Genomic DNA, 12632 nt, shown 5'->3' with positions numbered 1-12632 from the left:
TACATAATGTTGGAGGTCTGGGGCCGAGGCCTACCTTTCTTTGCGCCCTGAAAAGGCACCACGCTGCCGCTGGCTAGAGAGTGGAGAGGGCGCACCGAAGAATAGGATATCCAGGTAGGAAATATCACCTTTTCTCTTAAAGAAATAGTATGTCCTGACTTAATTTATTTATTCGTTGACAGAAATATAATTTTACATTTGGTTTACATCTGTTAGCCTCTCTTTGTTCTGGGGGATTCGTGTTTTTTTCACTGTCTTTCACATAACTCCGTCCAACTTTACGCACGTATACCTTTTATGTTTTCCACAACACCGATAAGATCCGAGCACTTCACATTGAAATCTGCTGCGGAGTCCAGGCATCTGAGGGAGGAAGGAGGGAGGAGAAGAGGGGGGGGGGGGGGGGGAAAGAGAAGAAGTTCATCTCCTGCATGTGCACACGAACAACGATTTTTATTACAATCAGGCTATCGACTTCACCGGAGATTGGGGTTCTCGACGTGTTCGCCGTAATTGATGGCTGACCATGTCACAATCTTCATTTGTTCAATTAGGGTAGGCAGCTACTTGGTGCCACGACACGCTAAATTACATTAGTGGCTTCACGCATGCAGAGGAAGATGGTGGCACTAACTGGGGGGGAGAGGGGGGGGGGTGAGCTGCTCCTGCTGTTGTCTGCTGCAAAAGATCCTGATGATGCTGATGATCACAAACATCCAAACAAGCATCATTACCAGCATCACGATTTATGAGCCACATAACAGCCTGTTGTTTTTCTTCTCTTGTTCTATATGGATTCCATAGATCCATGCATGACGCACGTTAGCCTATAATGGGAAAGCTGTATTAACTGGTCGTCATTACTGCAATTTGTAGCACCTCTTTTCTCCTGTGACCCCCCCTCTGTTGTGTCTCTCTTCCTCTGACTCTTCCCCTGGCGCCAGTCAGTTTGCACAGAGATTACAATGTCAGGTCAAGACTGCGAAGTGTCATTAATGCATGTTGGCCAGACTTGGAGGGGCTTTGGGACGCGCAATATTGTCTCCAAATTGCATTCAGTCTAATTACACAAAGAAAAGTGAGCATGTTGGAGTACACTCTCTCAGAAACCTCACAAGGAAAAACAATTAAATGATTTGTTTTTTTTCAATTATTATTATTCATTCAGTTATTTGATAAATAATTCTACGACGACGCAGGACATAACTATTATATTATTCTGACCTTTAAAAGTGTATTAAAGAGACGTTGGGAGCTTATTCACCTTTCTCCCCTGCAGTTATAAAATACAGGATGGAGGTTTATATGATTTATTAAGCTTCTAAATCTAATCTTCTCATTTATTTGTCGGTGAAAATATAAATAAAATCCATGTCCTCCCCTGCTGATTATTAATGTTATATATAGTGCAATACATACAGGTTGGATCCCTATTCCCATTTCCTTTGCGCATTCTGAGCATATTTGGACTTGTCCCTCTCTGCTGGGGCAAAATGATGCTTAAGAAGCATAAATGAGCTGGTCACACAACTTCATCGTGCCTCTGATGATACTCGGTGGCCCTCATGTCTGTTCAAAGTGCTCTCAAAGTTTCTAGAAAGAGTGGAATTCCCTCCTGACGCAAATATTCATATGTGGTCAGATCAGCTGATGCGCACAACATAATGGCTGATTCTCACCTGTGTATAGTTTAGAGGATGAAATCATAAATGTGTGCCGTCGTTGTGTTCATGTAATGCGACTTAATATAAAAGAGCAAAGTACATTTTCATGAACTATTTCCCCCTAAAATGTCAATGACTATTGTTTGCTGGTTTAGGAGTTTCGCTCCGCCCCCTGTGTTTGTCGTAAACCTGGCTCCTGGCTCCAATAAACCCGGGCTAAGAGCGCCCTGGGCTCGCCTCCTTCTCCAAGGCGATCAATAGGATCTCAGGCGCACTACAAGCACTCTCTTACGTAGACATCCACCAAGGAGAGAGCCGATACAACAACACGGTTGATCTGCTCAAACACCAAAAATCTACCTGCTCTCTGAATCATGTCGTTGAGCCCAAAGCACACTACGCCTTTTTCAGTGACAGATATTTTGAGTCCAATCGAGGAGACCTACAAGAAGTTCAGTGGCATGGACGGCGCAGGGAACCTAACCTCTCCACTGGGAGCCTACCGACAGCAGCAGGTGTCTCAGACCGGCATGCAGCAGCACTCCATGGGCCACAACGGCTCCGTGGCCACCGCGTACCACATGCCGCACACCGTCTCCCAGTTCTCCCACAGCGCCATGGGGGGATACTGCAATGGGAGCATTGGCAACATGGGAGACCTCCCGTCGTACCAGGATAGCATGCGGAATAGTGCAGCAGCAACAGGGTGGTACAGCTCCAACCCCGATCCCAGATACTCCACAAGTAAGTTCTATCCTCTATTTAAACACACTTTCATCATTTTAAATTTTCTGTGTTTCGTTGTAGATAACGAAATTAAATTCGGGAATGACAGAGGAAAACGCACAGGACTAAATATACGAATAAATACATTTCAAAACATTTAATCAATTTGTTAACGATAGAAAGTTTATACAAATATTGAAGATTGTTTGAGAATTATTTAATGTAAATTTACAGTTTATGAAACTGAAAAGGAGATCATTCATTCAAGTCCGGCTCGACTTTTTTTTATTACCTTTGGCACAGTAAACATTTATTTATTTTATTATTAATTATTATTATATTATTATTATTATTATTATTATTATTATTATTATTATTATTATTATTATTATTATATTTTGATATTTATCATTGTTATGTTTATTTAAAGCTGATGCTTTCCAACTTGAATAATTAAGCTATAAAAGTAGTCTTTGAAGATCAGGCGAAATAATGTTCTCCTCTTCTGTTTATTGAACGCATGTATATGTATGTATATTTTTAAGTTTCTAGATTCATGGGACCTTCCACAGGTATGAACATGACCGGCATGGGCAGTCTCACAGGAATGGGGGACGCCAACAAATCCATGCCAGCTCTCCATGCGCCCAGGAGGAAGCGGCGCGTCCTGTTCTCGCAGGCTCAAGTGTACGAGCTGGAGAGGAGGTTTAAGCAGCAGAAATACCTGTCGGCGCCGGAGAGGGAGCACCTGGCCAGCATGATCCACCTGACACCGACCCAGGTGAAGATCTGGTTCCAGAACCACCGCTACAAGATGAAGCGCCAGGCCAAGGACAAGGCGGCGCAGCAGCAGCAGCAGCAGCAGCAACAGGACGGGAACCTGTGCCAGCAGCAGGCGCAGTCCCCGCGGCGCGTCGCCGTGCCGGTTCTGGTGAAGGACGGGAAGCCGTGTCAGAACGGCTCCAACACACCGACCCCGAACCAGCAGCAGGTCCAGCAGCAGAACCAGCAGCAGCAGCAGAACGGAGCGGGAGTGGTGCTCGCCTCCTCGGCCGGCAGCCTCAGCCAGCATCAGAGCCAGCAGCAGGTGAACGCTTTGGAGCTGGAGGAGATGTCTCCCAGCCCCCCCTCACTGCACAGCCAGCTCAACATGGCCCAGATAGACACATCTGCTGTAGATTACACCAGTAACATGGTCAGCTCAAACCTCCTTTACGGCAGAACGTGGTAGGACCTAATACACAGTACTGTCACTTTTTTATGTCAACCTGCGGACGAGCCCGTGAAAGAGCAATCACACACATATATATATATATATGTATATGTATGTATACACACACATATATATACATACATATATATATATATACATATATATGCATACATATATATATTTGTATGTGTGTATTCGAGGGGCCTTCTACGGTGTTGGAGGGGACAACACGGCGCAGAGACAGAGGCGCACCAGCTGATCAGGGCACATTTTCTTGACATCTCTGAGAGGGGAGTCTATTTTTGAACATTACAGAAATGGCTGCCCTTGAAAGCAGTTATGTCATTTCTGGACCTTTTGTAATCCATGTTTTGGACCTTCCTCATGATGTTTTAAACGTTTAGTCCATGTTGTTCAGACAGAAAGGAATGCTGCTTCACTTGAGTTCAGACTGGACTGGAGGTGGGGGGCTGTGGGATCAGGTCTGGAGTACACTATAAGCCCCCACTCCTCATTTGCGGTGATAACCTGGTATTTTATCATATTAATATTGTAAACTAATGTATTCATTTAGACTTATTGAATAAAGTAGGGACTTGTATATTTGGCTAACACACAAGAATGCGTTTAACTGTATAATACTCGTTATTGCGTCCACTTTTCCTGTTTTTCTTTATTCTTTTGTAAGTTAAAAAGGAACAAATGCGTGATGGCTGCTGTATATGTTTCAAAAAAACCAAGTGAACGTTAACAATAAATAACTTGAAGTGTGAGAGCTGAAGAAGTAATTTTTTTCTAAAAAGCGATCTGTTGTGGAGTGCATTTTCATTATGTTGTGATTGAGACCAAATTGAGCTGGAAAGCAAGGTCGATGAGGGAGCCAGCATTGTTCAGGTGACATTTTGGAGGGCTGCCTTTCATGGAACATGTCTGCAAGACTGGGAGCTGGAGATCCCTCTCCCAACACTCACCAGCAACTTAAACATTTACATTAATTCATTCATCCGTCTATGTCCTTTTTTATTTTATTTTTTAAAACTCTTTAAACCTACTGATCTCATTTGGTTTAATAGGCCCAGACCTTCGTTTTGCCGCTGTGTGTAATTGGTCAATTTTATTGTAAATGTGAGCCTCCATAAAATACACTATGGCATCCAATTAGTATGATAAGAAGGACTATATTATCCAAATGACATGCCTCGCATTATTATCATTATTATTATTATTAGGTTGCATTCATGTCTCTCTAATTATAGGCTTTATTATAATAATCATAATTATTATCAATATTATTATTATTATTATTATGCACAGGCCGAGGCACTTTTGCTAAATTACATATGTATCAAATATTAAATTGAAGGTTTCGAACATCACATTAACATCAAATATAAATAATGAAAATATGTTTGTAAGTTTTACATGTCAATCTCAAATATTTCAAAACCATCGACTCAATCCCTCGCTTTTTAATAAAAGTGAACCTGTGCGTAAATGACACGTCATGGCAGCCAGTAACGTTTATAAGGGCATCAATATTTATGATTTACCCACCTTTGTTATAAATGATAGTGGTCTGAATTAATTATTTTGTATTATTTGAAATATTTTTTGATTAAATCTATTTCATTTTGAATGTATTTGTTTATGTAATCTGTGATCAAATTATTATCAGCCAAACATATCACAGGCGAAATGAAAACACATTTGAAATATTTAAGTAATGACTTTAAAGTGTGAAAAATGCAATATTGTCCTTTATTTACTATTATTTTGATGATTTTTAATCTCACTAATATTCCCAATTTTGCTGATGCAGTCAACCCCCTGTAAATGTAACAGTAGCATATTGTCACGTTGTACTTTATTATTTTTCATTCACACACACACACACACACACACATACACACACACACACACAGACACACACACACACACACAAACACAGAAGAAGCCTTTAGAAGATGAATGATTTGTGCAAACAAACTCTAAAGTGTTTAAGGCCATCACTTAGCGTCAGTGTCGCTTCCCCTCTTGCTTCTGTCCTCCAGAACCTTTTCCACACACCAGCAGCGGTCTGACAATAGGCTCTAATGTTTCATTTCCTGCGGTCATTTAAACATGTTTGTAAATTACTTCTCAATGCCCCTTTGCTGATGACACCCTGTGATGATGATGATGATGATGATGATGATGATGATGATGATGATGATGATGATGATGATGATGATGATGATGGTGATGATGATGATGGCTATCAGTGTGTCTCGATGGAGACCTTGGAGGGCCTCCATTTCCCAGCCCCTTCACATACCTGACAGCTGTATGTATATGTGCTATCATCCCCACACTCGAAGGAAGCACCGCAGCCAATATGCACCTGACATTTGGAGCCGGGCGTCACATCTCCATCAGAGGAGAGTTTGATAAGAGCATTAAAAAAGAAGGAATGCGTCCCTCAATTTACACTTTGATGCCACGAGGTGTTTCTGATAGATTTTGTCTCTAGATTGAGGGCATGAATGAGCCGTCAACAAAGCTTTTGAAGGTGGACCACATGAAATGAAAGTGGAGGTGAAGCCATTCTTTTCTCTTTTCAATAGCCATAGTTATGGCGCACTAATAGGCTATGCTTGGTAATCACCGGCTATTGTGCCTGTTGCTTCTCTGCAGTTTATTGGGGGTACCTCTTTTTGAAAGGACACATGAGACAGGCTGGGTACTGTAATTGGTGCTGGCATCATCATTTCTGTCTGGAAAGTTTTATGGGGGGCTGCAGCCGCTACTGTGTGGCGTCACCTCCATGTATGTAGTTGCAGAACGTCCACACACACGTGCACGTGCATGACACACAAACGTAAACAAACGGTAGCATTTGTGCTTGCCCATATGCACATGCAGCACAGACTCGCATAAACAAAGCAACGGAACAACTATGCCACTGTTACACAAAGCCGATATTTCTATCAGAGCGAGAGGTCGTGCACCACTGCCTCAATGCCATACCGTCAGCACAGAGCATCACACAGAGCATATTCGATTTCGGTGATGTAAAGAATTTTTTTAGACCATTCTTCTCAGGTAATTGCAGGTTGCAGTGCATAATGTGAATGTGGAGGGAAGCCTTGATTCAGTCTCTGCAAATACACACAAACACACACACACACACACACACACACACACACACACACACACACACACACACACACATACACACACACACACACACAAAACTCCCTTCCTCCCCATACTTAATATGTCAGAAGGTCTGATCGCAGAGAAACCTTTTCAAGTCCTATTGATGTGTTCCTCAATTGACCATGGCGACCTAGCAACCTGGAGAGCGCTAATTGGCAGGGGCTCAACATTATTGGCTGCATAGTTGACACAGAAACGCAGGCCAAACATATAACCCCCAGAATAAACAGTTCAGTGTTCGGCTGGTGCAGCAGCAAGGGAAACTGTCTGTTGATGTCAGTCTTTACTAAAAAAGCAAAAAAACAACTGAGAGCACAGTGTGGCCTAGTTTTTGACTGGAGTATAGTGGATGAGTTAAATGTCTCTTGGTAACAGACAGGTAAAGTTAGAAGAGAGGATTTCATCACTGCATAAATGTGTTTATGCTACTACAGATAAACACCATTGATAATCCAGTAGTAGGTACTATCCAGAGTTTATTCCCACGAGTCACGAATTACATCTTCTCTCCAGAAACCTAAAATGTTGCCTCACGTGTGATGATGAGCAGGGATGAGGTCCACTTTTCATTTCCCTGTGTGAATAAATGCATTGAATTGTAAAATGTCTGAGAAAGTGGGATTTTAATTAGTGTATCGCTCCCGTGCTCGGCCAAGGTGACAATCTCCCCCGACGGTACTGTGACAAACCTGAGTCTTGTTAGATTCGGTTGCCTTCCACAGATGGGGTAACTTGCAAGTATTCGCTCCCAGGAATCAAAAAAGTTCTGTCCAAAATTCAGTCATTTTCAAATGGGCAAAAAAAACAAAAAAATACAGAAAACTATAAAATAATCATCTTCGTACAGAGGGAGGAAAAAGGCGTTTCAAGAAGGTCGTAGGAGTCTGAAAGCAATTCTCACCCTGATAGATTTCCATGAAATTAAATACATGAAACCATGTTTTTAGTGTTGCCTGGGTTTGACCATAACTTGGACTCAAGTGCACACACACTCACACACACAAACACACACACACACACACACACACACACACACACATTATGTGCTATTCCAGCTATTGCAGGACTTGCTCTAATTCCATTGCTTGCTATGAATACCATTTTAGCAATATGAGGCTTAGGCCTGAAGACTATTCACAACAGTCTGTACTAGAGAGAGAGAGAGGGGGGGGGGGGGGGGTTAAGAATGAAGGACCAGGTTAGGTGTGTATGTGTGTGTGAGTGTATTGTGGGGGGTTGGGGGGGTTGGGGGGGTATGCCAGCATCCCTTATTAGAAAACCATGTCACATTCTCTCTCCCCTGCGCCGGCCGGACTCGCTGCGCTGCCAGTAATCCCCCCCCCCTCCAAGTCCTTCCCCTGCGCATGTTATTCAATTCGCTCATAAGTAGTTAGAGAAACTGTTTTCAGTCGCCACTAATAACTACTGACCTCCAGTGACACAGGCCAACAATAGGTTTGTCAGGCCTGAAACGCACAACCAAAAGAAGCTGATTAGGAACTCAAGAGGTTTGAAGCAAGAATCAATGGCCGCTCTGTGCCCGGCCACGGCGCTTCTAGCATGGTACTGATGATTGTGGGACCTCCATTAGTTATGCCTCATTAAGTCCCACAAACTCCTCTTTATGAAAATTAGTTTAGCCAATTCTAAAAAAATCTATTACAGGCCTATGCACCCCCTACTGAGGTGTCACCGTGTTGAGACCCTCGGATGGGAGAGGTGGAAGAAGGATCCCCTTCACTGGCTCAGGCATTTGTGCAACGTGGAGAGGAAACTACTATTTTGACATTTTTTACTTTAACGCCACTAAATCAAACATTCTCACACATTTCCGGCTTTAATATGTCCCTTTTTTGTCACCGTAGGCTAGTGCCATTTGGATATTTTGTCCTTCTACTCCTGTAGAACTGCAGTGAGCCAAAGCCTCCACAAAGGAATCCTCTCGAGTACAATCCTTAGAAAATATTTTCCACTAAAAGTAATGACAGTATCAAGGCAGACACACTATTACTGCAATAGATGTAATGTCTTTATTTCTGTTAGTCCAGGAATTCCAGAGAGATGTTTTCACAAAAGTCGGGCATGTGATTGTTGGCATAAAAATGAAAAGGTACAGCAGAGCTACAGCATATATACATCAGTGACCAACATTTATCAGGAGATGAAGGACAAGCGTAGCTCCTGCGTGGGCCATTCAGAATGCATCTGTCCGTCTGTCTGTTATATCGACAGGGCCACACATGATATGATCGTCCTCCATTCTTGCAATGGGTTTCAATCTGCCCCCAAACAACAGCAAAAGGTAATCAGACGTGAGTAAAAGGCATTTTATTGTCACCTCCAGATATGTAGTGAGGTGAAGTGAAAATTTTAACACGTGGAAGTTTCTATTCACAATTTATAAAAAGACACATTTACAGGATAAAAGAGTTCATCTCTGTCCTTCACTACACTCTTTACTTTTGAACCAGCGAGCAGTTCTCTCCCAACTCACGGTTGCCACGGTAATGGCCAGCTGCCAGTCTGCGGATTACTGGTTAATAGGGCCAGGGCTGGAGAGCAGTTCTATGAAGGTACGCAACCGATAAGATCTTTGTGTGTCGGCCAGGAGGTAGATGTCTAAGTGCACGTGTGTTTTGCAAGTGTGTATTAGTTTCTCTTATTTCATTTTATTATTTCAATTCTTTTTATAGACACAAGTAAATCTAATAAATATATATATACATAAATACACTAGAGAGTTAGAAATCGTAAAATGGAAAAAGGTCTCAAGGATAATGCTGAAAACATACTTGTAATAAAAAATATGAAAACCTAGAACTACTCAATGAGGGGCGATGATCCAACAGTCAAACACACACACGTAAACACACACACACATCGACATGAATGGCAATAAGACAACAGAAACAGCCACCACTCAATAGCTTTGTCTGTCAAATTAAGCCCGGAAGGACATAATCGTTTTTTCAAATATAACATCCAGTAATCTGCCCCCCTCCAAAACACGCAGGAGTCTCAATATAACTGTCCCAGAGAGCCACGGGGGCCAAAGAGGACCACCCACTTTCTTTTCAATTATCATCTTGCAGCAACCTGTCTCCTCTCCAGCATTCAGCAGGAGACACTGACTGCTCTCCAGAGGGAATTACAATTAGACTGCTGTTTGTCCCCCGAATAAACTTCCAGACTGTAGCCGACAGCCTCGGCCCCGTAGAGCATGTGACCCCCGAGCGCAAACAGGATTACGCCCCCAAATCCCATGTTCCTTTACATGGCTCCCCTCTTCCTCTTGAGCTGCTGCTGTGGTCAGGGGGTCTCAGGGTGGAGGCAGAGGGGGGCGATGTGGGAGCCGCAGCTGAAGTCCCCTCAAATACACAAATTACTTGAGGTATGAGTGAGAGTGCAGTTTCCTTCGTTACTATTAACTTGTGTGATAAAGTGCAATATGCAACGAAAGGGATGATTTTGTTTTGGTTTGGTTCATTTTGGAATGGGCTTTAATTTTGGTTAAGTTTAGTAAAAGGTTCCAACTTTGGTGTAAAGCTTCGTCTTACATCGATTAAAAAATTGAGATCCAAGAAAGATAATCACAAAAAAAAAAAAAAAAACTCTGTGGCAAAGCGTGACACATATTTGCACAATTTTTAGGGGATAGAAGCCAAAACAAGTTGCGGGATTCTAATGATGCAGGTTGAATCAACAAAGTCCTTATTTTAGTTCAGCACAGTTCAAATATGACGGTTCAAATGTTGCATCTATAGCCTTACCCTTCAAGTTATGACCTCAGCCATAGAGGTTATGTTTTCACCCCTGTATGTTTGTTTGTCAGCAAAATGATGCTAACATCACTGGACGGAGGGAAGAAAGGAAGATTTCTCATGGAAGAATTCACGGATCTTGGTAACAAAAATCAGGCAAATAAAGGGGATTGTTGTTTTGTGTGCAATTGGCTGCAGATTCAAAGAAATATTCAGATTTAGTTCATTTAAATGTGGTTTCATAACGGGACCGTTGGGATTTAGTCGAGGTATACACTCTACTGAGTGATATTCTAGTTTGTTGGTTGGTCCGTTTGTTTGTGAGCAAGATTACTCAAAAAGAACAAAACATATTTCCAAAATGTTTGGTGTTAGGATGCGGAATGGATCACGGAAGAACCCCTTCACATTTTACTGCAATTCCAGGATTCTATCACAGGACAATATGAGAAGGATTATTATTTAACATTTGTATCATTTTCACAGGGAGTAATTCATGAATCTTGATTAAAAGAAGAAATTAGGCACATTTAGAAGAATGATATTCATGATAAATTTGGTGCAGCTTGACAGAATTTCAGGGGACTGCTTCCTTGGCGTAGGTATGTGGTCTAATGAGTTATGTAACATATGTAATCATTGTGGTTACTGTGGTTACAATGAGATAAACTGCGTTTTGCACAAAAAATGCTTCAATTTTGACAAAATATATATGTAATTTTTAATTAGTTTTGGAGTTGACTGATTTGTATGGTTCAAAAAATTTAGGTTTTTGTGAAATCCAGTCATCTGCATCTACATTGCTGTCAACGTTGACTAAACTCCCTCTATTCTTCCAGCAGACTACCATTAGTCCATTATTTACTTGTAACTTGTATCTTCTGTGTATTATCTGTCTGTTAAAACCTCATCAGTGCAAATAACAATCACACTGAGATTTGTTTCAGCGGACACCAATTAGAGCTCAATCCGCATGGGACAAAGGCTCTGCTTTCAGATGGGAGTCATACTGGCCAGTGGATCTGGAGTGTTTATTTGCCCCGCTGTAGCCAGCTGGTCATACGAAGGCCCAGAAAGGCTACATTGACTCCACCCTGCAGGGGGTAGTGGCACAGCAAAAGGGGAAATGGGACTCTTTTTCAGCTCCCCTCTTCACAATGCAGCGTACCCAATCAAAGAGCCCCCGGATCCTTTTGTGGGGGGCGGTGAGTGGACAAGCGAAGGAGGGAGGCACGGTGAGGGAGAGGGATGGAGGGATGGAGGGATGGAGGGGGAGCGGGCTCGGGCGGCCAACCCCCTCCTCCCCACGCTGTCCTGTCTGTGCAGCCAGCCACACTTCACAGCTAATTAGCGGTCAGATTCACTGGCCCCTAATCAGCAGGACATGTTAAAACTGCCCTAATCAGGCCTAATCCTGGCTTTGTGTCACACACACAAACAGACACACACACACACACACCCTTCCCCTGTCTACTTACTCTGTCTGCTGTATTGATTAAGGCATCATTTGGGGATTTGGTGGTCAATACGCTGCAATCTGTGGTGGGCTGTAGGTGTGCGCTGGACAACACTGTATATTGTCAGTGAATGAAACTTTGAGATAAAGCCTCTATAGGAGGCATGGGTGGCCCTTTTTTGAACCTCCACCACCAGTGAGCTAGTCAAGTGTCAAACTAACTAGAGAAGGGACCACCGAGGAAAACAGTGAGAAATTGCAAACTGTTATCCCAAGCTACATTTACATGAATCCTCGAGAAAAGGTGCGATGACAGCAAATATTTCCTGTTAGAGTCAGATGACATGTATGCAGACTTTACATGGTTTTATCACTGACAAATGAAGTGCATCCTGATATAGAAAAATTCCTGCAAAATGCAAACGTGAACAATATTGATATCAGAATAAGAATGAGCTTTATTGGCCATGTATGCGCACACACATACAAGTAATTTGACTCCGGTTTTTCTGTTGCTCTCCAAGTGCATACACAGAAATAGACAAATAAACCAAAAAAAGCAAGGACAACAAATCAGACCAGTTTAAGCTAAACATTTAACTACTATATACATT

General features: G+C 42.4%; 1 protein-coding gene across 2 annotated transcripts; it reads left to right on the top strand.

Moving 5' to 3' along the window:
* Window positions 1-2038: 2038 nt before the first annotated feature.
* On the top strand, window positions 2039-3621 carry nkx2.4a (NK2 homeobox 4a). Of its 2 annotated transcripts, XM_061083253.1 has the most exons (3): window positions 2039-2408; window positions 2936-3381; window positions 3460-3621. In XM_061083253.1, exons 1-3 carry the CDS (start codon window positions 2039-2041, stop codon window positions 3619-3621), a joined length of 978 nt encoding a protein of 325 aa, XP_060939236.1. The 2 variants fall into 2 exon arrangements, with proteins under 2 accessions (XP_060939236.1, XP_060939235.1); XM_061083252.1 differs by having other exon boundaries at window positions 2936-3621.
* Window positions 3622-12632: the final 9011 nt, after the last annotated feature.

Source organism: Limanda limanda, chromosome 12, assembly GCF_963576545.1.
Source record: "Limanda limanda chromosome 12, fLimLim1.1, whole genome shotgun sequence".
In the NCBI taxonomy this organism is placed as follows: Eukaryota; Metazoa; Chordata; class Actinopteri; order Pleuronectiformes; family Pleuronectidae; genus Limanda; species Limanda limanda.
The sequence above is the reverse complement of the archived record's forward strand: the minus strand, read 5'-3'. Positions and strand labels throughout refer to the sequence as shown.

Excerpts from the sequence above, each read along its gene's own strand:
- nkx2.4a (XM_061083252.1), top strand. The coding sequence starts at position 2,039 with ATGTCGTTGAGCCCAAAGCACACTACGCCTTTTTCAGTGACAGATATT. Across the intron at positions 2,409-2,935 it reads CGATCCCAGATACTCCACAA|TTTCTAGATTCATGGGACCT; the intron begins GTAAGTTCTATC and ends TATATTTTTAAG.